General features: G+C 39.0%; 1 protein-coding gene across 1 annotated transcript in view; it reads left to right on the forward strand.

Annotated features, from left to right (window-relative positions):
• The first annotated feature begins 581 nt into the window (after window positions 1–581).
• LOC126354720 (protein Skeletor, isoforms B/C) overlaps window positions 582–27,401 on the forward strand; it is a 71,074-nt gene continuing 44,254 nt past the window's right edge. The window contains exons 1-6 of the mRNA XM_050004569.1: window positions 582–910; window positions 1,476–1,704; window positions 5,557–5,831; window positions 15,197–15,269; window positions 18,367–18,541; window positions 18,624–18,729. Coding sequence (XP_049860526.1) covers window positions 859–910; window positions 1,476–1,704; window positions 5,557–5,831; window positions 15,197–15,269; window positions 18,367–18,541; window positions 18,624–18,729 — 910 coding nt within the window. The 5' untranslated portion in view covers window positions 582–858. The remainder of the gene's footprint in view (window positions 911–1,475; window positions 1,705–5,556; window positions 5,832–15,196; window positions 15,270–18,366; window positions 18,542–18,623; window positions 18,730–27,401) is intronic.

Here is a 27,401-nt window from a genome sequence, read left to right on the forward strand (position 1 = left end):
TTTCTCCGCTCAGGGACTGGGTGTTCCCATCGACACGTAAGTTGCCGAAGTAGCGTCAACTCGAAAGACTTGCACCAGGCGAACGATCTACCCGACGGGAGGTCCTAGCCACACGGCATTTCGATTTCCAACACTATTCTGGAGGCAGACATGTCACCTGTTGTTTGCTATTAGCGTCGCATGCAGATAACAGCAAAAAAACATGAAAAGCAGTCTCATAGCATTTTCAAGAACTACTGCATCTACCTCGTTATCTTGATCCAAAGCTTTCAGTGTGCCATGTGAGAAAAATACAAGTTGGGTTTCACATGATCGATGCTTTCGAAATCCATGCTGGTTGGCATTGAGGTCATTCTACTCAAGGTACCTGATTATTGTTAACACCAGTTTCAACACCATTTTGAAGAGAGACGTGTCACTTGTTCTTAGCATGCACATAGTTAGAAAAACATGAAAATCAGTCGCGCCAGCACTGAAAAGTACTTTGCGAAGGTTCTCAATCACCTTTCTCTATTTTTTTACGACCTTGAACTTAATCCAACAATCCCACACGCCGTGTGCAGCGGTACGTCAAACAAAGAAAGTGTGCTTTCCCACGACACTGACGCATTGCATTAGTTAAGAAACGTAGTGCGGCCGTTAGGTGCTGTACGTGACTTTTACCTTCGTTGCTTTGGTGGTGGGGTCCGAGACAGGACAAAGTGGGGGAGTTGAGTGACCCCCTTTTTCTCCGGCTGCAGCAGTACAGTCAAGAAAAAGGAATGCCAAGGCAACAGTCGGCGGGCCTAGCGGTACACTGCTACAGCGTTTTCAACAGCTGGCTAGCTGAATGAACAAAGAAATGCACGTGTTAGCAATATGAAAATTACGAGCATTTTCCCAGGAGCATGTATTCTCGTCATACTTACGGGTAAGAACAGTTTAATGCAATATTAGCAGCGTGTGACAAAAATTGTAATGTTTGTTGTCCCGCGTGATCTGTCACAGCAGACTCAGGATTTTTCTTTTTTTCCTTTTTATTACGATTGACTGTATTCTCAGTCATAGAGAAGTTATTTAGTTGGCGTGTGCTAACCTGTCTTTTCTGACAACAACCTCATCATTCGTCTAAGGCTGTAACTTTTCAGTTGACATTTCGAAACAGCGAACGTGCATGTGGTGATTTCAATGATAGGTTGTGTCAGCAACTGAAATGTAAAATGTTAAGTTAAAATATTTTTGTAGTATAGCCGACATTATCAGGTTTTATACGATGGTTAATGAACTAAATAGTGTAACGATAAGTATAGCAATAATTTTCCAGTCATATTAGAAGCTTTCGAAACCGGACTTTACGAGTGTAATTATCAGTAAAGATTGTATAATGCTAAATAGAGAACAAAAAAGCTGTCATTCGGACAGTACCTCGTTTTGGACATGAATTAGGTCGTGAATACCATTAAATTAATTCTGTTTCTTTCCTTATTTTGCAACAGTGATCTCATCCACTGTATCTGAAGAGAAGGAACCATACCAGGGAAAATACCTTGGAAAACTCAACCCTTATCACCATCAAGTTTCAGGAGATGTGTATGCTGTTGATGAATATACACTTCTATTCGTGAATTTTAACTATGATGGGAATGGAGCAGACACATTTTTCTGGGCAGGATCTGCCAATCGGCCAGGTCCACAAGGTTTCATTGTGCCAGATGAGTATGGAAAGTAAGCATACACCATCTTAAGTATTGGTATATTAATACAATGAATAATTTTACTGAAGTCATTTAGCCAAGTTTCATTGTTGTGAATTTTTTGAGCAATTTTATTTAGTTATTCAATCAAAAACATATAACATCTGTATCCTGCATTGCCCCAAGTTACATTCTCTTTTTGGCTTACAAGTTTTTGCTTTATTCACCTTCCTGTCTCTCTCATTTTTCATTTTCTCAGTGTGTTCTAAATCCTCTCCAAGAATATTACTGCTTGTCACTGTATCCCTGGTACATTTTTAATCTGTGGTTGCTGGTATTTTGTTACCATTACTGCTAGTTTGATTGATTTATTGATCCATTTTCATCTACAGCTGCACAATGTGCTACAGATATTCGGATTTTTGTGTTAATATTAACAGTTTTACATATAATATACCTTTGTCTTGTATTATAGCTGTGTATTTTGTGATTTTGAGTGACGAGTGGTCTTTTTGTATGTAAGTTTTCATGGATTCCACTACTAAGTGTTTGTGTTATCAAAACTCCCTGATGTTATTTTTGAACTGTACACAGCTTATATTTGTATTAGTCCATTGTTTAAATCGTGTAGATAAGGCTAGAGTATTTCAAACAATGCATAGAAGTTGATGTTTTTAAAAACGTTTAATGTTACTAGATTAATCTCATTTTCACATGTACACTATACATAGTGCTTTGCAAACTAACCTGTCCAGCATCCCTGTACCGTTTTTAGGTGTTTCCTTTAATTCATGAAGAGTGGTGTGAATTAACTCCACTGTGCCTTTAAACTGCTACAGGGAGGAACAAGAAGTGGATGGGGTAATGCAATAATGGCTAAGAAAAATTTTAGGCCCTAACTTTGTTTTGTTCTTTATTCAGAGCAATTTTGCCTTGCAGTGATAACAAATGGTTTTATGTATTGCATTGAACGAAAGCTTATTTTCAACTTTTACACAAACCAGACAGCATTTCTAAGAGTCAAAGCACACGGAAGGGGGGAAGTAATTGAGAAGGGAGTGAGAGAAGGTGGTAGCCTATTCTTAACGTTATTTGGTGTGTAGCAGAGCAAGTAATACAGAAAACCAGTGAGAAATTTATGAAAGGAATTTAATTTCAGTGAGAAGAAATATAAACATTTAGGTTTCTTAGTGACAGTAATTCTGTCAGAGGCAGCAAAGGACTTGGAAGAGCAGTTGAATTAAATAGATAAGATGTTATAAAATGAACCTAAAGTTATTTGGTGTGTAGCAGAGCAAGTAATACAGAAAACCAGTGAGAAATTTATGAAAGGAATTTAATTTCAGTGGGAAGAAATATAAACATTTAGGTTTCTTAGTGACAGTAATTCTGTCAGAGGCAGCAAAGGACTTGGAAGAGCAGTAGAATTAAATAGATAAGATGTTATAAAATGAACCTAAACAAAAGTAAAATAATTGCAATGTAGTGTAATCAGATTAAATCAGGTTGTGCTGAGCGAAAGGCTAAGAAAATGGACTAAAGGTAGTGGAAGGAAGGGGGTAAAAATTGTAGAGGAAGATCAAGTGTGAATACAGCAGGCAGTTTCAAGTGGTTCTGGGTGCAGTGGTTATACAGAGACGAAGAGACTAGCACAGTATAGACTTATGATGAGAGCTGCATCAAACCAGTCTGTTGCCTGAAGAGCACCACCATCACCCCAATAACAGTTACTACAACAACAAACTTAATCAACCCTCAAACATAGCACTGCATAATGACTGAAAGCATTCAACATTAATGGCAAGCTGACATCTGTTGTGCCATTACATTGATCTTTCGCAAATATTGGAAATAATTAAAGGAGTGTACTGTTTCAGACATGGCTGACTTTTGATTAGTGTGATCTAGAAATAATGAGAACTTAACAAACAAATATTGTCTGGTTGTTTTACATACTAAGCCTATTTCTTCCCAATTTGTAATTGCTAAACTATATTCTGTCTTATTTTCTGAATAGTTGATGTTTCAAACCTCATTTCTGCAGCTTAAAAAATGTAGAGGTAGCACTGACACTGTGCAAGATGGCATATAATGTTGTTGTTGTTGTGTTAAGTTCAGAGACTGGTTTGATGCAGCTCTCTATGCTACTCTATCATTTCTGAATAAATAACTGCTGTGACCTACAACGATTTTTAGCTGCTTACTATAATCATTCCTTGGTCACCCTCTACAGCCCCCCCCCCTCCCCACTTACATGTACCTCCAGTCTGAAATTGACAATTCCTTGATGACTCAGCACGTGTCCTATCAGCTGATCCCTTCTTTTAGTCAGGTCATGCCATAAATTTTCTTTCTCCCCAGTTTGACTGAATAGCTCCTCATTAATTACCTGACCTGGCCATCTAATATTGAGTAAACACCACATTTCAAAAGCTTCTGTTGTCTTCTTGTTTGAACTGCCCATTGTCCACATTTCAATCTGTACAAGGGTATTCTTCAGACAAATATCTTCAGAAAAAACTTTTTAACACTTAAATTTATATTTAACATTTACAGATTCTTCTTTTTCAGAAATGCTTTCCTTACTATAGCCAGTCTGCATTTATATACTCTCTACTTTGATCATCATTTACTTTGCTGCCCAAACAGCAAAACTCAATTACTAGTTTTAGAGCTTCAACTGCTAATCCAATTCCCTGAGAGTCTCTTGATTGAATTCAATTACATTTCATTACCCTTGTTTTACTTTTGGTGGTGCTCATCTTGTAACTTATATTCAAGACACTATCCATTTCATTCAGCTGCTCTTGTATGTCATTTGCTGTCACTGAAAGAATTATAAAAACACTGGCAAATTTAAATTTTTATACTTCTTTTCCCTGAACTTTAATCCCTTCTCCAAATTTTTCTTTAGTTTCCTATACTGCATGCTCATTGTACGTATTGAATAACAGTGGGTATAGACTACAACTCTGTCTCACTCCTTTCTCAACTACAGCTTCCCTTTCATGTCATTTGACTCTTATGACTGCATTTTGGTTTCTCTACAAGCTTTATATAACCGTTTTCTCCATGTATTTTATTCCTGCTGCATTCAGAATTTTAAAGAGTGTAATTCAGTTAACATTGTCAAAAGCTTAAGAAAAGTTTTGAAAAATTCTGTCATGAATGCTAGAGGCATTTGTTTAGGGGAGATATTTCCGGTTAGAAAATAGGTCTAGGCTGCCTTTTGCGTCTATCATTTTCATATGCAGTAGTTTGGTTACCTTACTTTACTGTACTTATCCAACTATTTGGGTTGGAACTTTAATAGTGGCAACTATTTATTTACAGCTCATACAATATAGATAAGTGTTTCAAAGTTCTACTGACCTTCAAAGTAGTCACCAGCAGTGTGTATACTTTGCAGTTTTGTCTTAGGGGCAAACACTTGAATCCCACACACCATTGTGTCCTTTCTGCCACTCAATTACTAAACTTTGTAACATTTTGCTTTCACATTCGACACACCTTTTCTGCAGCAGTATATTTCCTTTCTCCTTCATGTCATCAATAAATTTAATTACATTAGCAGCAAGCTGTCACAACTTTCCCAGAAGGCATTTTTCATGCTTGCTTTCCTTACTTGCATGGCAGGTTAGTACTTTTAATTGGAAGCTAGTTCTACTTAATCACAATTCCCACTATCACCGCGTCCATGTTCACTTTCCTGATTAATAGATACGTAGCAGTAATAAATAGTGATAATGATAATAATAATAGTAATAATAACCTCCAACTTTATCTCTACTCACTTTCTTATATTAAAAGTTAGTTATAATAATTATTGTAGGTATTTATTTTTCTTTCAATGCTTCTTGTAAACTGTACATTACATTTTCAGGACAAATGTCTTGCACAGTTACTTGAACAAGGATTTCACACTGAAACTGCCAGATAATAAGAAAATTACAGAAATAAGATGGTTTGCTGTGTATGACTTGTCAAGCCAGAACACCTTTGGTGATGTATATGTACCAGAAGAGTTCGAGCCCCCAACTATGCAGAGAATATCACAGCTGTCTGGAACAACACACAATGTTTCATCTGAATCTGTTGAAATTTTAGACTCGAAAACTATAAGACTGAAGCAGTTCTCATATAATGGACAGGGAAAAGGTAAGATTATAAGTAATTTAAATTTAAATTAATAACCAAATGCTGACATAAATGCTTTACAATTATTTTTTGTGTACAGTAGATTCTCGACTATCTGGTGTAATGTGGTGGAAGTTCAACTCAGATAGCAAGAAAGCTGGATAGGCCAGAGTTCTGTAAATTCTCTCCTCTGACCCCAGCTGTAATATTCAAAATACCAGTTTTTGTGCCAAAATCTTGTTTTATTAACATTTTCTTACATCTTATATAAGACAAGCTAGTTATGTGTTTCCTATGTGCATATTGCATCCTTAAAAAATTATTACAGGAAACAAAAATAACCAGCATTTTAAAGTATGAATGTATGATTATACACTTTTAAAAAGCCAGACCAAACAAAAAAGACCAAACTTACTGGTTTGAGGTTTTTAAGCCATCGATGACTGTTGCTTTGCTTTAGCCCTCTTTAGTGCAGCAATATCCCTACACTTACACAGACAGATGAAATCAGCTGGTGTTGTTTCCTCCTGCTCACAAATACACAGCAGGCAGCGTCAGTCGACTGGAAACCTTCCAAACGTGGTATGAGATTTCTCCTGTCATCTAAATGTGCATCATCCTCTTGTATTACTTCCCCTATCACCATTTCCACAATGTCGTTGTCAGTGAGTCCATCAACTTTGTCATTTGCCACCCATTCTGTTTTGTCCTCACAACTTGGTACATTTTTGAGCAATGGGATGATATCATCATTTCCGTCTTTGACTTCTGCTTCACATGTGGATACAAATTTAAAATGTCCACCTTCATGGTCTGAAAGAGTTCTCCAAGATCTTACAAGTGATATGTTCAGAATCTTCCCATACTTTGGCCAACCACCTTATGGATTTAACAAGGCAGTCCTCTTCAGAATGGTTGCACATTCTTCATTATTATCAGTAATTGATATTAATGAACTGAGAAGACGGTGGTGATACTTCTTTAGTATTTCAAGGATGCCCTGGTCCATCGCCTGACAAAGAGCAGTCACATTTGGTGGTAAAAACAATGCTTTGATATCTTCATCTGTGAATTTGTCAGTGGCAGGACGCGAAGGCATGTTATCAAGAAGCAGCATAGCTTTACTCAGTAGGCTGTTGCCTTTCAAGTATTTCTCCACAACTGGTACTAATTCATTTTGGAACCAGGTTTTAAGAATTTCTTAATTCGCCCATTCTGTCTTTTGATGAGTGTAGCGCAGGGGCAGAGATTCCTGATTTTTCAGGTTTTTAAGGGCTCTAGGTTTCCATGTTTCTCTATAACTCTAATTCTAAGCTTTTGGTTGTCATTAGCATTACTGCAAGCCAATATGGTAACTCGTTACTTACTTTTCTTGTATCCAGGTGCTGCAGTTTCCTTTTTTGAAGCAAGTTTTTTGTAGGGAGCATCTTGTAATTTAAACCACTCTCATCATAATTGTGCAGCTGTTTGCCAGAAATTACCTCCTCATTAAATATCTTCATAAGGTAGTTGTTAAACAACGGCACAGTCTCTTTGTCAGGGGGAAAAGCCTCTCCACTAATGGTAATCTGGTGAATACCAAAACATTTTTTCCACTTATCCAACTAACATCACTGGCAGTAAATTCTAAATCTTCTTCTTCTATTTGCTGCTGAAATTGCAATGCTTTTTCTTGCAGTACTGGCCCAGTAACAGGCAAACCTTTTTCTCTTCAATGTTCATGCTGCAAAAGTAAAGTTTCCCTTACTTCTTTATGCTTGCCTTTTGACATTGTTTTCCTTACTTTTATCCCACTTCTACTAGCTTGGGAAGCAGGAAACTTTTCAATTTCTGCTCAGTTTTTCTTCTGGTCTCCAACAATACTTTTTCCTACTACTACAGCATGTAGTTTATGATCCAGAGTGACTACAAATATTTTTTTCACCCATTTTGAATTCTGCAGTTAAAACACATAAGGGCTGCACAAAGCAACAATTTAACAATGCATGCACTTTGGACATCTGATATGCCTGAAAATCGGAATCACATCCGTGATCTGTTGCAAACAATGATGCAAAATCTGAGAACAGATCGTCCAGTTCCTGAAAAGGAACAGCCGTGGAAATGGCCTTAACTTCGTCAGAAATTGAAAAGCCAAACAGTTGAAACATATCCAGGCCAAAAATATTTGAAGCTGACAGATGGTCGACGACAAGGAGGGTAAGGAGCTGGAGAACACGCTTGTACGTCGCCTGGACAGCGAACTGCCCATGAAGGTGAATGGAACCATCTCTGTAGGCGACCAAACGGCGAGAGGGAGGTGACAACTCAAGAGAGCCCAGCCGGGTATATGTCGTCATATTAATCAGGGAGACGGTGTCCCCAGTGTCGACCTGAAAACTGACGTCCTCAGTGAAAAGGTGGAGCGTGAGGAAAAGCTTCTGCGCCGATGGGTCATCCTGTGGGACGACCGACTGCAGAGCATGGACGGTATCTTGAGGCCCAGGAGGGGCAGGATTGTAGTGAGTTGAGTGACTATAGCAATTCGATCGGATGTGGCCCTCCTTGTTACACAGTGTGCACATTTTCCAGCAACGGGGACAATCTGCCCGAGAATGTGCAGTAAAGAATTGTGGGCAACGTGGAAGTGGACTGCGTGTCCGACGACGAGGGTCGATTGGAGGCACTGTTGCCATAGTGACGTCGGACAACGAGGAATCCCAATGGCGCTGGCTCTTGTTGGCCAGGCCACGTCGAAGTCGCGGCTCGTTAGCCAATGGAGCAATTTCAAAGGAGTGGGCAATGCGGAGAATCTGTTCCAAGGGAGGGTTATTGATTTTCAACACCGCAGTACGGACCTCAGGATCGGGAGCCAGCTGAACCACCACATCCCGGATCAGGGAGTCCGCATATGAAGCCTTACACTGCTGATTGGTTCATGTAAAATCGCATAGACGACTGACATCCTGCAAGTCTATCACCCAGGAACAATACGATTGGTCAGGCTGCTTATGGTACTGGTGGAACTCCAGCCGAGAGGTGTTGGGAGTAATAGTTAGTCAGCAAAAGGCATGTCTCTTGGAAGAGAAGAAAGAACACATCTGGGGAGGCCCAAGACAAAAACAATGACCGCTGCAAGGAGTCGTCTGTGACTTAAAAAGCTGTGAAATGTTGTTTCAGGCTATGTAAGTAGATTTTTCCGTCCTCTTTAGTGTCATTAAAGGGCGGGAATGACGGCGGATATGGGAAAGCATCGGTCACCTGAGGACTCGGAAGCTGTTGTGGTAACGCTCCCCGGCAATGACTTTGTCCATTAGCAACTGCAGCTACTGTTGTAAGATGTCTAACTGGACCTGCTGCTGCTGCATCAGCTGCTGCTTTTGCTCCAGAAGACAGACCAACTTTGCCTCTATGCTAACAACTACCACCATTTACCTTATCGCCAAAATTGTTGTAACCGTTCCAGTTGCGGGGTGGCTGAGAAAGTGCGGTGGGACCAAACGGAGAGCGGCCCACGAACTAACAAATGAACAGAAAGTACGGACACAAAAAAACAACAGATGATCGAGAGAGACCTTACGACAACATGCAAGAAGCAATGGGGTGACAGAGACAATGAAACGAATCCATGACGTCCACTAGTAATGAAAACAAAGAATGGTAAACACGCTATTGTTGAGGTGATATGTAATATGCACGCAATGATAAGACTCACTGGTTAAGGGAGAGAGGGACGCTTAAATACACGATCGGGGGCACCGCTAGTGGCCGCTGGGACCACGTGTTCCACTGTGGTGTCCTCAAACTAAATGTGGGCCTTGAAGTGCATGCCACTACGGCTTACGGCGTGATGGTGCAGAGACCTCTAGGGGTCTTTGATGACCATGACATCTAGCACGGATTCAAATTACGCAGCGCACAGTACCAAATTGATATACCCAGACTACAATGTAAGACTGCTGAAACTGTTCAGTTGCTACATCAAAGACTGCTGGCCAACCCCAACCCGGCATTCTACGTAATACACAGCTAGTTCCAGAGAAATGATTGTACCAATAATAACAGTTTGTATTTGATGCTATGGCTTTCAATATTTAGTACTGAATTGTCTGTACAAAGCAAAACTATAGAAACGAATCTGGATTCATGTAACCATAAACAACACTATGCATACACTGCAATGACTCCAGGGTGACTTTTGGAATAACTCATTCATGCATGCCACCTAGTGGGAATGTTAGAAGCTAACAGTGTTAGATAAGAATAAAATTAAAAGATATACTGCATTCAATGCTGTATCCAACATTTCTGTAAATTATGTACCCTTTTCTCAATTAAAGGTTATTAATTTATAAACACCCTTTATGTTTGCCATGTGATATTGTTCCTAATACACACCTTCTGCTGCGTGTCCTGGCAGTGGTGTGTGAATGTGAGAGTGCGATCCATTGTTACTTGTAAGTAGTGAAACTCTTGCACTGGAGTAATTGGTGGCCATCCCATGGTAAAGTTAGTATCCTTTTTGTCTCTCTGTTCCTCAAATGAAATGCACAGAAGTCCATTTCTTCAGGATTTGGCTCTAGGGAGGTGAATACTTCTGCAAAGGGGCTGGTTAGATTATTTGTTATTTTGAAAAGGTTCTCTTGAGCAATCATTGCAGTATCATCTGCTTAAAATAGTGTTGTGGTTTCAGGGTTAATCAGCTGCTTATTAGCATAAATGTTCTGTAGCAGTGTGTATAGTGCTTTCTTGGGGAGCCCATTTTTTCTACATCTATGTGATTACTCTGCTATTCACAATAAAATGCCTGGCAGAGGGTTCAATGAAACACCTACAATCTGTCTCTCTACTGTTCCACTCTTGAATGGTGTGCGGGAAAAAAAAGCACTTAAATTTTTCTGTGCAACCCCTGATTTCTCTTATTTTATCACGATGATCATTTCTCCCTATGTAGGTGGGTACCAACAGAATGTTTTCACACTCGGAGGAGAAAACTGGCGACTGAAATTTCATGAGAAGATCCCGTTGCAGTGAAAAACACCTTTGTTTTAATGATTGCCACTCCAATTCAGCTATCATGTCTGTGGCACTTTCTCCCGTACTTCGCGATAATACAAAATGAGCTGCCCTTCTTTGTACTTTTTCGACATCTTCCGTCAGTCGCATCTGATGCGGATCCCACACTATACAGCAATACTCCAGAATAGTGCAGACACACATGGTGTAAGAAGTCTCTTTAGTAGACCTGTTGTACCTTCTAAGTGTTTCACAGTCTTTGGTTTACTCTACCCACAACATTGTGTATGTGATCATTCCAATTTAGGGTGTTTGTAACTGTAGTCCCTAAATATTTAGTTGAATTAACAGCCTTCAGATTTGCGTGACTTATCGCTTAATCAAAATTTAGTGGATTTCTTTTAGTACTCATGTGAATAACTTCACACTTTTCTTTATTCAGGATCAGTTGCCACTTTTCGCACCATACAGATATCTTCTCTAAATCATTTTACTATTTGTTTTGGTCATCTGATGACTTAACAAGACGGTACATGACAGCGTGATCTGCATACAATCTAAGTCAGCTACTGAGATCTTCTCCTATGTTGTTAATATAGATCATGAACAATAGAGGGCCTATAACCCTTCTTTGGGGAACGCCGGATATTACTTATGTTTTACTCGATGACTTTCTGTCTATTACTATGAACTGTGACCGTTCTGACAGGAAATCACAGTCCAGTCGCACAACTGAGGCAATATTCCGTAGGCACACAGTTTGGTTAGAAGACGCTTGTGAGAAATGGTGTCGAAAGCCCTCTGGAAATATGGAATCAATTTGACATCTCATGTTGATAACACTCATTACTTCATGAGTATAAAGAGCTAGTTCTGTTTCGCAAGAATGATATTTTCTGGATCTGTGCTGACTACGTGTCAGTAAATCATTTTCTTAGAGTTACTTCATAATGTTGGAATACAGTATGTGTTCCAAAACCCCACTGCAAATCGCCATTAGTGTTATGGCCCTGTAATTCAATGGATTACTCCTACTTACCTTTTTGGGTATTGGTGTGACTTGAGAATTTTGCAGTCTTTAGGTACGGATCTTTTTGTGAGCGAGTGGTTGTATCAGCATACTCTGAGAGGAACCTGACTGCTATACAATCTGGACTGGAAGCCTTGCTTTTATTAAGTGATTTAAGCTGCTTTGCGACACCAAGAATATCTATTTCTCTGTTTCTCATCTTGGCAGTTGTTTGTGATTGGAATTCAGGAATATTTACTTCGTCTTCTTTGGTGAAGTAGTTTTGGAAAACCGTGTTTAATAACTCTGCTTCAGTGGTACTGTCATCAGAGACTTCACCGTTGTTATCACACAGTGAAGATATTGATTGCGCCTTGCCACTGGTGTGCTTTATGTATGACCAGATCTGTTTCGGTTTTCTGCCAAATTTCAAGACAGAGTTTTGTTGTGGAAATTTTTGAAAGCATCTCACATTGAAGAACATGCTATATTTTGAACTTCTTCAAAACTTTGCCAGTCTTGGGGATTTTGCGAGCTTTTGGCATGCTTTTTTTGCTGCTTCTGCAGCAGCGATCTGACACATTTTGTGTACCATGGGGGATCAGAACCATCATTTATTAATTTATTTGGTGTATATCTCTCAATTGCTGTCAACACTATGTCTCCAAAATCAATCCACAACTTTTCTATGGTTGCATGATCAGATCGGAAGGAGTGCAGACTGTGTCTTCAATTGGTGTTAAGAGCATTTTTCTCAGATTTTTTAAACAGACATATTTTGTGTTTCTTTTTGATTGTTGTAGGAGGTACAGTATTCAGCGTGGCAGCTACTGCCTTGTGGTCTCTAATCCCTGTATTTTCCATGATACTATTTGTCCAGGATTATTTGTTGCTAAGAGGTCACGTACGCTTTGCAACCATTTACAATTGGAGTGGGCTCATGAACTAATTGTTCAAAATAATTTTCTGAGAAAGCATTCAGTACAATTTCAGATGACTTTTATGCCTGCCGCCAGCTTTAAACATATAATTTTTTCAACATATTGAGGGTAGACTAAAGTCACCACTGACTATAATTGTATGAGTTGGGTACCTATTTGAAATGAGACTCAAGTTTTCTTTGAACTGTTCAGCAACTATACCTCCTGGGTTGGGGGTTGGTAGAATGATCCAATTAATAGTTTAGTCTGATTTTCTAGTATGACCTCTACCCACACTACTTTGCAGGCATTATCTACTTCAATTTCACTAGAAGGCAAACTACTTCTAACAGCAATAAATACTCCACCAACAATTGTATTTAATCTATCCTTTCTGAACACTGTTAGGTCGTCTGGCAAAAATTTGGCTGAACTTGTTTCCGGCTTTAGCCAGCTTTCTGTACCTATAACTATTTGAGCTTCAGCGATTTCTATTAGGGCTTGCCAGCTCTGGTTCTTTCGGAACACAGCTACAACAATTTACAACTACAATACCAATTGTTTCTACAACTAACTTACTGTGTTTTACCTGCCCCCTTTTAGATGGATGCCCTTTTTGTGGTTCCTTGAGGCCCTCTAACTTAAAAAACCACCCAGTCCTTTCCACACAGCCCCCACTACCATTGTAGCCACTTCCCCACCACCTTACGACGCAAGTCAAGGAATCTGCAGCCTACATGGCCAGAAAACCACCTAAGCTTCTGATTCAGACCCTCCACTCGGCTTTGCACCAAAGGACCACAATCTGTTCTATCGACAATGCTGCTGATGGTGAGCTCCACCTCAATCTCTCAAGCAAGACTGGCAGCCTTTACCATTTCCGCTAGCCATTCAAAACCAGAGAGAATCTCCTCCGATCCAAAGCGACATAAGTCATTCGTACCGATGTGAGCCACCACCTGCAGTTGGCTGTAGTCTGTACTCTTCATGGCATCTGGAAGCAGCCTTTCCACATCCAGAATGACACTACCCCCCCCCCCCCCCCCCCCCCCCCAGTATGCACATGGAGTGCACACTGGCTTCCTTCCCCGTCTTGGCAGCCATGTTCCTAAGGGGCCCCAATATGTGCCTAACATTGGAGCTTCCAGCTACCAGCAAACTCACCCTTTGTGAATGCCCAGACCTCCATCAGTCCTGTAGAATGACAAAACAAAAGTACCTTCTGTACTACACATTCATCAAGTGAATCATTCAGTATTCCCTTATAGTGATGCACCACCTCTGTTACCAATCTTGTTGTGAAATAATGTGTCTTACACTGCTTCTAGAAATATAAGAACCATTTGTCATATTTGATTCCTGTAAAACCCAACATCTGTATGTTGATTTAAGTTCATTATCTCAGCACAGCAGACAGTCCCATTCGGAAGTCTACTTCTTCTTTAAGAATTGCATTGTCAGCATTCCCAGGCTTCCTGTTTAGAAAAAGCCTCTTTGAGGCTCTGAAAAGATGACTGAGAAGGGTCACATATCTGAAATTCTTTGGATCAGATGGTTCCTTCCAAGTTTCTGGTGTAGAAAAATTTAGCCTTGTACGAGGCTGTAGGTATATAAAACGCAGTCACACATTTGTTCATCAGTTTTCAGATCCAGTTGTTGGTTTCATATCCAAAATGTTTATTTTGCTATGTCATAGTATTCTTTAAAACTGCTGCTTTATTGCTTTTCATTTTTGCACCTACTTTCTGAAACATTTAGCTGTTTGTGTGTCTGAGTAATATCTTAACAATTCTGTTGTAAAACATACCCGTCAGCTGGTTTTAGTATAATTGTCGTAGTGTAGTGTGAGACTAAATTTTTAGGTGAAACCCTGTTCCTCAAAATCACAGTTAGTGAGATTAATACATACACATGAAGATGGCTTTGTAGTAGCATTAGAAGCAGTGACTAGATATTTTACAAGGATGTTTAAAAAATCCTGAAACTGAGTCAGTTGAACAATGAAAGAAGAGTAATGTCTGCTAGTACAATTCCTATTGCAAAGAGTTAGAAGTGTGAACATATCTCATATTAAATTCTACTGTATAATTATTTTAATGGAAATCCTGAATTGAATCTAAACAGTGGTTGTAGAATAGCCAACCATGCACTGTATAGGACCCCTGTTTATAGATCTGTTACTACTGAAGCAGCAATGGATTGCACATAGGCCTAGATGTTTGTTAACATTGTATGTATTTGATCAGCATATGTATAACAGTCTATCATGAAGTTAAACTCTTATAAGTAATTTTAGTTATAATGCCTAAAGCTTTTGACATATTTTAACAATAAAAAGCTATTTATCATTGAACAATTTTTATGAGAGCATCTAACTTCATATTGACAGTTATCAAAACCTTAAATGGCTTGTAATATTGCTTAAAGAATTTTATCTAAGTGACTAATTGAAATAATTTCAGATGCTTACTTCTGGGTTGGTATTGGTCCCCAGCCATCTTCAAAAGGGACAAAAGTTCCAGATGAATATGGATAGTAAGTATGCCAAACGAAATTTATGATTTATTATATCTGATTGGTTGAAACATTCTGTTTACTAACTTTAATGCCTAAAAATTTAACTGTATTTTCCACCCCTTAAAAAAATACAGTGGTATTCTGTTTATAATGACATGAACATTGCATTGATTGAAATAGTCATCAATTGGAAGTGGGAACTACTGTTAAAAGTGGCACTGGAATTGAAGACAGATGAAACATGAGAATAATATTAACATTATAGAAGTGATTTTTGACCTGTATATAATGGTTTTCTGTTTAAATATGTAACAGAATACAATATAAATGATTGGCTGTTTAGTGACTCTTTCATTCAGGCTGATTTAAGAGGTACTATCGTAAAGTAATATCATGTGTAATCCCTGCTAAAATGACAAAATTTGCAAAGTTTCTCTGCACAGTTATGAAGAAAGAGCAGTGGAAGAATCATGGATGAGCAGTCATAATTCTAACAGTGGGCTCTGATGAATGGATGAATGTATTAGTAACATGATTCAGCAACTGATATGCCAAAGAACTGGCAGAAAAAAACTGCTCACATTCCAGTGGCCATATGCTGACAGTTTAAATCGCCCATCATCTCTCCTTCAAAGTCCTAATCTACCAACAACTCTATGGAATTTCTAAGGACATACACATAGAACCATCCAGTGCTAACTTGTTTGGGGGCCACCAAGAGGAATCATTCCTATCCACATAACACCTAACTCCCTTATCTGATTTGTTTATGACATCCTCATGATGTGGAGCTATAGCAAGGAGAGCTTCTCCTCTTTTCTCAATAACTCAACATTTATTCCTAAATCTGTTTCACATGGTGCTTCTCAATTCACAAACAATGACAACAGCACCTTGAATTCAATGGCTAATCCATTCTAGGTTAGTTGCTCCCGTACAGTCATGGCATCTATGAGTGTCATATATGTTGTGTGAAATGGGAGTTGTTAAAACTTAGCTAGAGCTTTCACAGACGGACAATATCCTGCCGAGCTAGTACAGATACAGTGCTCCTGTGCCATTTCTTCCCGTGGCACCTGCAGATCTGTCTCCACTAGGACCAGTTGACTGTCAGTATTCATATCTCTCCATAGCATCCAGGTTTTCAGAATCTCAACCATACCCTTTGCCAGGGTGTCATCTACCTCACATTGTGTCCTAAATCGAGAGATCTTCTACCCAGAATTCTATCCTCACCACACAACCTACACATTGCCTTAATCAGCCGCTATGCCAATTCTGTTCCAACATCCTGTGTGTTATTCACTTGTGGAAAACCGAGGTAGCAGTCATATTCCCCTCCTCCCCTGCCACCCCTCCAGCACGCACATGAGTACCCCCTCCCCCCCCCCCCCCCCCACACACACACACTCATTTTTTACTGCAGTCCTGTCACAAACATTTCCTTTCCTATGAAAGGTAGAGCTGCATGTCAAAGCAGACACATTCTGTTCTCGTTATTATGCATACCAGCTTTCTATCCACATAGTGGCCACTGCCACTCAAAACATGACCACACAGTAGTGGAACATGCAGCAGGCCACAGTGCAAAAGACTATTCATATGAAAGCCCGTTTTCCAGTGTATGCTGCGTCCTTGCAGTTCCCCTGTAATCTTCACTGGTCCTTTTCTCACTTATTTACCTTCGACCCACATACTTTCCTCTCCTGTCATTTATCTCACCATTCCCCTACATAAACCTCTCAGTCAGTTTTCCATCGAATACTGCACCTCCCCCTCTCCCTCTTTGCCATCTTTTGCTACTTCATTTTAACCTACCTCCCTCTCTGCTTCCCCCCATTATTCACACAATGTTCTTGCCCCATACATTTTACCCCTCCCAGTTTCCCATTCCTTTCCTTTCATGCCACTCCTGTCAGTCTGAGCAACTACTCTAAACAGTCAGCATAGCTGCAGCTGTGTTTACATGTATTTAGGTGTTTGGTTGTGTGTTGGAGAGCGCATGCTTTGACTATATAACGAGTGATAGCTGAAAAGAAGGTACATTTCTCTTTGCACTGAGTATCAATCAGCTTTAGGTGGATGGTTGCCTTTGCTTATGTTTGTTTATAAGCACAATTCTCACATATATCCACACAAGGAAAAATCTTGTACTCATTGATAAATCAAGAAAGTAAGCAATCGTGGGTTTGCTGCTTAATCGTAGTTTTTAAACAATGACGTAATGTAAACTTAGAATTGTGTATTCATTGCATGCATCATATTTCCCACATTATATTAAAGAGAGAAGTTGTAATTCATGGAATCTTTTAATCAGTGTTGGAGTTTCCTGATAGAAACAAATGAGGTGTTCCTGCTTTGGTTCCGTAGCAATGTAGAAGTTAACTTAATTAAAAAGCTTGCGACTGCTGAACTTGTTCTGGCAGTTTTGTTCAAAATGTCACTTTTAAAACTCTTGAAAAAGCAGACTTTAATAAAATTAGGAGATTTGATGAACTTTTGGAGGTAGGGAAAATGTACAGCCATAGGACTACAAAAGACTGAAAGGTTTGCCATACAGTCTGCACAAAACATTTGACTCAGAAGTAGAATATGTACACATGTCAGTACTTTTAGTAGATTCTGTATATAAGTTTGTTATATAACTTCAGAGCTTGGACTGCCATTAACATGTGAAGCAGAACTTGAGCATACTTTTTGCTTGCTGTTTCATATCTTCTTTAAAATCTTTTGCAATACTCCAGACCATCTTCATTTCCATCCTCACAGGGTAGGCCAATACAGTAAAGAGACAATGGAGATCAGCCCAAATGCTCCTTTAGGATGAATCGATACATAACTGGTAATTTAATGGAGGCTGGCCAAAGGAAAACAAATGTACTAATCCTTTTGCAAAATAATTATTGGAGGAGTACTTATTCCACCTTAAAAATGTGACACTTTAAAACTGCAGTGACTTTTTGAGAATAAGCACCATAATCTGGAAATTCTGTTTCTGCTGATGGATCTAGTTTCCTTATTTGGTTATAGTATTTTAATGTTGTTTATTCATTCTGATATTCATAAGTTATGAGGAGCCAAGTTGATTTCAACATTTCATTTGTCTTTCTTGCAGCCTTGATCCACTAAGGGCATACAAGAATGAAGATGTAACACTGCAGCTACCTGGAGAACTAACTATATTTGATATAGAGTGGCTCAGCATTTTTGATCTGGAGAGTAAAGAAAAGTTTGGTTTTGTCAGAATACCTGATGGCTTGAATGTCCCACCATCACTTGTTAAAGTTGTGGTTAGTTGTTTACTCTAACAGCAATATTTTTTAGTAGACTTAGTTATAATTATTATTTTGCTGATGGTTTGTTTTTTTACAGCCTCATAAGAACAGTTTGCCAAACTGTCTTCAATTACATAAAGATCTCCAAGTTAGTTGGGAAATATTTGGACCACAGATAACAATTCAATTGGCAGGACAGGTTGGTAAGTATATCAAACCTACTTTCCTGTTAATTAATTTGGCCACAACACTGTGTATGTTCTTCCTAAATGGCTAAACAGAGGTGTAGATAAAATTACTATATGAATTACCGACTGATAAAATTGTACAAACTATTAAAATAGTAAAAGGTAAAGAAACATAGTAAAGTTAAGCTGTATTGGTGGATCTAGTTCATTTTAAATATTTTCTTCTCATCATGTATTTTTCAACATATAATATGAGAAATGTACCGTATCAGTCATTGGTACTGTTCCACCAACTTGCTCACCATCAACTGACTCCCTTTTTCCCTTTTATCTATGGATTTGAAATACTTGTATCTTGAAATTTTGCGATTTTTGCCTTATTTTTTGTATTCTAAAATATATTTGTGGTATGTGTAAGTAGTTTGTATTTTTAGATTTAATTAGCCTGCCTTAAGCTACATATTCACATTATGTTTTCATCAGCATTCAATTAGAAGGTGATGGGAATATTAGGTGGTGTATGACACATTTATGATGCACTGAACTGCAAGTTAAAACTTCTGTTGCAGTATTGATATTATTCGTATCTGTGCATATATAGGCTAACATTGGTGCAATGAAGTTACTCATTCCTTTCATTGTTGTTGTTGTGGTCTTCAGTCCTGAGACTAGTTTGATGGAGCTGTCCATGCTACTCTATCCTGTGCAAGCTTCTTCATCTCCCAGTGCATACTGCAGCCTACATCCTTCTGAATCTGCTTAGTGTATTCATCTCTTGGTATCCCTCTACGATTTTCACCCTCCAATACTAAATTGGTGCTCCCTCGATGTCTCAGAACATGTCCTACCAACCGATCCCTTCTTCTAGTCAAGTTGTGCCACAACTTCCTCTTCTTTCCAATTCTGTTCAATGCCTCCTCATTAGTTATGTGATCTACCCATCTAATTTTCAGCATTCTTCTGTGGCAGCACATTTCGAAAGCTTCTATTCTCTTCTTATCTAAACTATTTATCGTCCACGTTTCACTTCCATACGTAGCTACACTCCATACAAATACTTTCAGAAACGACTTCCTGACACTTAAATCTATACTCGATGTTAACCAATTTCTCTTCTTCAGAGACGCTTTCCTTGCCATTGCCAGTCTACATTTTATATCCTCTCTACTTTGACCATCATCAGTTAACTCCTTTACTACTTTATGTGTCTCATTTCCTAATCTAATTCCACTTCCCTTTCATACCCCTTGCTCGTTCGACTGCCATCTGCTTTCTGTCCAAATTGTAAATAGCCTTTCGCTCCCTGTATTTAACACCTGCCACCTTCAGAATTTGAAAGAGAGTATTCCAATCAACATTGTCAAAAGCTTTCTCTAAGTCTACAAATGCTAGAAACATACGTAGGGTCAGTATTGCCTCACGTGTTCCAACATTTCTACGGAATCCAAACTGATCTTCCCTGAGATCAGCTTCTATCAGTTTTTCCATTCATCTGTAAAGAATTCACGTTAGTATTTTGCAGTTGTGACTTATTAAACTGATAGTTCGGTAATTTTCACATCTGTCAGGTGTCAACACCTGCTTTCTTTGGGATTGGAATTATTATATTCTTCTTGAAGTCTGAGGGTATTTCGCCTGTCTCATACATCTTGCTCACCAGATGGTAGAGTTTTGTCAGGACTGGCTCTCCTAAGGCTATCAGGAGTTCTAATGGAATGTTTTCGACTCCGGGGGCCTTGTTCCAACTCAGGTCTTTCAGTGCTCTTTCAAACTCTTCACGCAGTATTATATCTCCCATTTCATCTTCATCTACATCATCTTCCATTTCCATAATACTGTCCTCAAGTACATCACCCTTGTATAGACCCTCTATATACTCCTTCCACCTTTCTGCTTTCCCTTCTTTGCTTAGAACTGGGTTTCCATCAAAACTCTTGATATTCATGCAAGTGGTTCTCCTTTCTCCAAAGGTCTCTTTAATTTTCCTGTAGGCAGTGTCTATCTTACCCCTAGTGAGATAAGCCTCTACATCATTACATTTGTGCTCTAGCCGTCCCTGCTTAGCCATTTTGCACTTCCTGTCGATCTCATTTTTGAGACTACATTTTTATATTTTCTCCTTTCTTCAATTAAATTCAATATTTCTTCTATTACCGAAGGATTTCTACAAGCCCTCGTCTTTTTACCTACTTGATCCTCTGCTACCTTCACTACTTCATCCCTCAGAGCTACCCATTCTTCTTCTACTGTATTTCTGTCCCCCATTCCTGTCAATTGTTCCCTTATGCTCTCCCTGAAACTCTGTACAACCTCTGGTTTAGTCAGTTTATCCAGGTCCCATATCCTTAAATTCCCACCTTTTTGCAGTTTCTTGTTTTAATCTACAGTTCATAACCAATAGATTGGGGTCAGAGTCCACATTTGCCCCTGGAAATGTCTTACAATTTAAAACCTAGTTCCTAAATCTCTTTCTTACCATTATATAATCTATCTGATATCTTTTAGTATCTCCAGGGTTCTTCCATGCATACAACCTTCTTTCATGATTCTTGAACCAAGTGTTAGCTATGATTATGTGAAGCTCTGTGCAAAATTCTACCAGGTGGCTTCCTCTTTCATTTCTTAGCCATAATCCATATTCACCTACCGTGTTTCCTTCTCTCCCTTTTCCTACTCTCAAATTCCAGTCACCCGTGACTATTAAATTTTCATCTCCCTTCACTACTTGAATAATTTCTTTTATCTCATCATACATTTCATCAATTTCTCCATCATCTGCAGAGCTAGTTGGCATATAAACTTGTACTACTGTAGTAGGCGTAGGCTCCGTGTCTATCTTGGCCACAATAATGCGTTAACTATGCTGTTTGTAGTAGCTTACTTGTACTCTTATTTTTTTATTCATTATTAAACCTACTCCTGCATTACCCCTATTTGATTTTGTATTTATAACTCTGTATTAACCTGACCAAAAGTCTTGTTTCTCCTGCCACCGAACTTCACTAATTCCCACTATATCTAACTTTAACCTATCCTTTTCCCTTTTTAAATTTCCTAACCTACCTGCCCGATTAAGGCATCTGACATTCCACGATCCGATCCGTAGAATGCCAGTTTTCTTTCTCCTGATAACGACGTACTCTTGAGTAATCCCCTCCCGGAGATCCGATTGGGGGACTATTTTACCTCCGGAATATTTTACCCAAGAGGACGCCATCATCATTTAATCATACAGTAAAGCTGCATGCCCTCGGGAAAAATTATGGCTGTAGTTTCCCCTTGCTTTCAGCCGTTCACAGTACCAGAACAGCAAGGCCATTTTGGTTAGTGTTACAAGGCCAGATCAGTCAATCATCCAGACTGTTGCCCCTGCAACTACTGAAAACGGTGCTGCCCCTCTTCAGGAACCACACGTTTGTCTGGCCTCTCAACAGATAGCCCTCCGTTGTGGTTGCACCTACGGTACGGCTGTCTGTATCGTTGAGGCACACAAGCCTCCCCACCAGTGGCAAGGTCCATGGTTCATGGGGGGGGGGGGGGGGGGGGTTCCTTTCATAACAACAGGTTTCTTTCTGACTGACTTACTCAACACTAGCAATTACTGTAATTTTCCTTTCATTATAACAGGTAAATTATAGTAATTGCTAGTGTTGAGCAAGTAAGTCAGAAAGATATTGAGATAATGGATTTCGTAATACAGTAAATATTCAAACTATTATGCTCACATTGAATTGCAGAATTGTTTGATTATATAATGGAATTCTGGTAAATAGTGTATGTAACTTTTTTCTCTTGGCTCAAATTCTAATAATCAGTTCACTGAGCTTATATACCTAATCTGACTTTAATTTTGGCCCATTTCTAATGATCTCATGTCAGCAAATACGTAACATCTGTCATGATTACTACAAATAAATCCATTCATAGTTTTTGCAAACTGCTTTGAAGTTGATCTGTGGAAATACATACACAACACCTCTGTAGCATTTCGTTACCTGTGACAAAACTGTGTTGACTGCAACTTAAACAAATCACAGGGATTGTTATAGGGATTGTAATCATTGTAAAAAATGTCAGTGTTTCTCTTGTCCTCTACATGTAGTTTGTAAGCTACTGTGAAATGGAAAGCAGAAGGTACTGCCAGTTTTGACAAATTTTATCATTTCCTCTCACTCCATTTGTATGTGGAGCATGAAACAAATGTCTATTTAAATGCCTATATTCGTACTGTAATTAGTCTAATCTTGTCTTTGTGGTCCCTGCGAAAATTATATATGAGGGGATGTAGTTACTCCTAATACTGGTTCTTGAAACTTCATGGGCTAACTGATGCCTATCTTCAAGTGTCTTGACAGTTGAGGTTTTTCAGCAGTCTGTGACACTGAACTATGAGTCAATCAAACCTGCGACCATTCATGCTGCTTTTATTTGTGTATGTTGAATATACCCAGTTAGTGAGATGTGGTGTGGGTCCCACAAACTTGAGCAATATTCTAGGATGATAGAGGCAAGTATTTTGCAAGTGATCTGCTTTTCAATGTGATTGCATTTTTCCAGTATATAATGTTTATAATGAACCAAGTCTACCCCTTATTTTATGAACCGAGTCTACCCCTTATTTTACACATGACTTAGTCTATGTGTCATTTTATTTCATATTCCCACAAATCCTTATGTGCAGTTGTTCACTAATTCAAGTTGTGAGTCACTGATATTATAGTCACTGGTGTCATAAAGCTGTGATATAGTAGTCATACAATACTACATTTTTACATTTTGTGGAATCAACAGTTTTACTTTTCTGAACATTTAAAGCACCACTTTCAAAGTTTATCAACAGCTGAATGTCACAGTGATGTTTCAGTTGCCAGTGACTGCAGTCAAGTGTGCGAGCTGCATTTGTGTGTGTGTGTGTGTGTGTGTGTGTGTGTGTGTGTGTGTGTGTTGTCTATTTTGAGGAAGTCTTTAATGGCTGAAAGCTTTAATTGTGAGAGTCTTTTTGTTGTGCCTATGTGCAACTCAGCATCTCCACTGTATGGTGACTTCCGTTTTCATAATACTGATACATTCCATCCTGGATTTTCCATTGTTCAATATTCGTGTGAGCTTTTTTCAAATAATGCTTCATTACAGGTAACTACATTATCAGCAAAAAGTCGGATTTTACTTTTAATATTGTCTATCAGGTCATTAGTGTGTAACAGGGATAGGAAGGATATGAAAGTAGCTCTACATTTATCACTGACTCTCCATCCAAGATCACATGCAGTGTCACTCATAGTAAGAACTCCTCAGTCCAGACACAAATTTTGTTTGATACACCAGATGATCATTCTTTCATTTAACTTTCATACCATCTTAAAATAGCTGAATAGCATTATGACAGTTTTAATTCCTGCAGAATACAATATTACATCGCAACAGTTGATTTTGTGAGAGCTGTGTTCACATTTCCTTAGAGCAAACTGTCAGTGAGTGGAGAAAGATGGAAATGTTGTGTTACTTATGTACCTGTAAGTACTAACACTGCAATTAAGGGAAACCGTTTTCCAAAGCAGATATTGATGCAAAAAAACTGTAGAATATGCAACCATAACCTGCAGTCATTAATTACTATAAAATAAAACTTCCTGGCAGATTAAAACTGTGTGCCCGACCGAGTCTTGGTCGGGCACACAGTTTTAATCTGCCAGGAAGTTTCATATCAGCGCACACTCCGCTGCCGAGTGAAAATCTCATTCTGGATACTATAAAATATATTATGTATGACACTTGTAAATGTCCTAAAGTTCTCAGAAACATACCTTTGTTCAAGCAATGGAAGCTCTTAGATGGAATAACAACAAAGAGCATGTGTAGTTTGGAAGGCTAAATAAAACTTGGGAAGGAAGAGGAAAAGGTCTGACGCTGAGTAAAGTAATGCATTGGAGAACAGTAACAAAGGAAAACAGCAGTGGGTTGTGTCATGGAAGGAAAACCACTAGGCAAAATTAAACAGTGGAAAGTCATGCATGGAATAATACCAAACAATTGTTATTCCATCCAGGACTTTCCATTGTTTGATTTTGTCTAATGGATTTCATTCCATCCTACAACCCAATGCTGTTTCCCTGTGTTACTGTTGTCCAGTGCCTTATTCTACTCTGTGCCTGTCCTTTACTTTCTCTTCTTTCCTGCATTTCATTGTCACCTTCCAAATCACACGTGTTCTTGTGATTTGCTTTTGCTCATATAGATATACAATCAAATTAGGGGGAATGTCTGTCTAAATGATAGTACAAAATCTGTAGGAAGCACAAGTATAGTTCATAACTGATGGTATACTACAAATTACATTTTTCATAGAACTCAACATTTAGAAATATACAATAGACAATATATTGGAATATATGCTTGAGTTTTAATATAATCAGCAAAAGATAATGGGGAAAGAGAACAAACAGCACATTCAAATCGTACATTAAATGTTAGAATGTAGATGTTTGAAACAAATTTATCTATGTTTCTTGGAAACAATGGAATTACCGAATGCCAGCTTATACCTGTACATAAACATTTAAAAGGCAAAGATTTTGCACTTAGCTATTTTTGTGGCACTTTCTACACAATTGTGCTGAAGGTGAACACTGTAGCATCCATTTACCATACTAAAAACAATGAAAATCATGGCTTGTCTTCCATATAAAGTGACTAACAATGCGTCTTCCAGCTTTTGTAAGACTGCCCCCATTACACAGACAGTACTGACAAGGGGAGGCCGCCAATTTTGAAATTCAGATTAGATTCATACTGCGCATAATAAAAGATCATTGCCAGAGGTGTAATGTGGCAAAGCATCAAGATGCGCTTCTCAGCCGTTGTCGAGAAAATCGGGAGTTAAAAGAAACCGTTGCGGTGAAATACTCTCTTTGATTAATAATTTTCTACAGCGTCGTGGCGCAGCGGTAAGCGCTCGGGTTCATAATCTGAAGGTCGCCGGATTGAATCTCGGGCCATGCAATTTTTTATTAACGAATTGCTTATGCATGTTTGTGAGGCCAGATCGCTTTCCAATTGTACCACCTCCATTTTTCCGTTTTTTTAACAGTGTGTACCAAAGCTCTCCCATCCGCATTGATTTTCGATTATGTTATAAGTTGTGCTAGGGGTCACATCTACCTTCTTTCGAAGTTAGTAAGCAACTACGCTGTTATGCGCCAGCTCATTTCGGCCCATTCAACATCTGTCCTTCAAGTGTAACGAGCGAGTAATGGAGTTTATATTTCATACCTGACACATCAAATTTGTGTTCGTGGGGTCTCTATTCTAGTCCGAACATTTGACTTACGCTATACATATTTGTTTCGGAATATCGTTTCTACGTCTTCTGTTAGCTATACATGGTTAACATTATGAAGACAATTAATAACATTTGTGAAATACAACTTTGTTTGCGGAAAACATAATGATGTTCGAAGTCGCCAGTTTTTCCACGACAAACCACTTTCAACAACGTATTATATGCATAATTGTTGCAACCGCTTGCCGGAGACACACAAAGATTCCAAGACTTACCAAGCGCGAAAGCGCTGGTAGAGAGGCACAATAAATAAAATGCACAAACACACACACAGAATTTCGAGCTTTCGCAACCGGCGACTGCTTCATCAGGAAAGAGGGAAGGAAAAGGAAAGATGAAAGGATGTGGGTTTTAAGGGAGAGGGTAAGGAGTCATTCCAATCCCGGGAGCGGAAAGACTTACCTAAGGGGGAAAAAAGGATAGGTATATACTCGCGCGCACACACACACACACACACACACACACGCACACACACACACACACACACACACACACACACACACACACACACATATCCATTCATACATATACAGACACAAGCAGACATATTTAAATATTTATATATTTATATATTTAAATATGTCTGCTTGTGTCTGTATATGTATGGATGGATATGTGTGTGTGTGTATATAAATATTTAAATATGTCTGCTTGTGTCTGTATATGTATGAATGGATATGTGTGTGTGTGTGTGTGCGTGCGAGTATATACCTATCCTTTTTTCCCCCTAAGGTAAGTCTTTTCGATCCCGGGATTGGAATGACTCCTTACCCTCTCCCTTTAAACCCACATCCTTTCGTCTTTCCCTCTCCTTCCCTCTTTCCTGAAGAAGCAACCGTCGGTTGCGAAAGCTAGAAATTCTGTGTGTGTTTGTGTGTTTTATTTATTGTGTCTGTCTTCCGGCTCTTTCCCGTTTGGTAAGTCTTGGAATCTTTGATTTAATATATTTTTCCCATGTGGAAGAAAGCACCGGTAGACAGGCACAATAAATAAAACACACAAACACACACACAGAATTTCTAGCTTTCGCAATAGACGGTTGCTTCTTCAGGAAAGAGGGAAGGAGAGGGAAAGATGAAAGGATGTGGGTTTTAAGGGAGAGGGTAAGGAGTCATTCCAATCCCGAGAGCGGAAAGACTTACCTTAGGGGAAAAAGGACAGGTGTACACTCGCACACACACACACACACACACACACATATCCATCCGCACATACACAGACACAAGCAGACATTTGTAAAGGCAAAGAGTTCGGGCAGAGATGTCAGTCGAGGCAGAAGTACAGAGGCAAAGAAGTTGTTGAAAGACAGGTGAGGTATGAGCAGCGGCAACTTGAAATTAGCGGTGGT

The sequence above is a fragment of the Schistocerca gregaria genome, chromosome 3 (assembly GCF_023897955.1).
Source record: "Schistocerca gregaria isolate iqSchGreg1 chromosome 3, iqSchGreg1.2, whole genome shotgun sequence".
Lineage (NCBI taxonomy): Eukaryota > Metazoa > Arthropoda > Insecta > Orthoptera > Acrididae > Schistocerca > Schistocerca gregaria.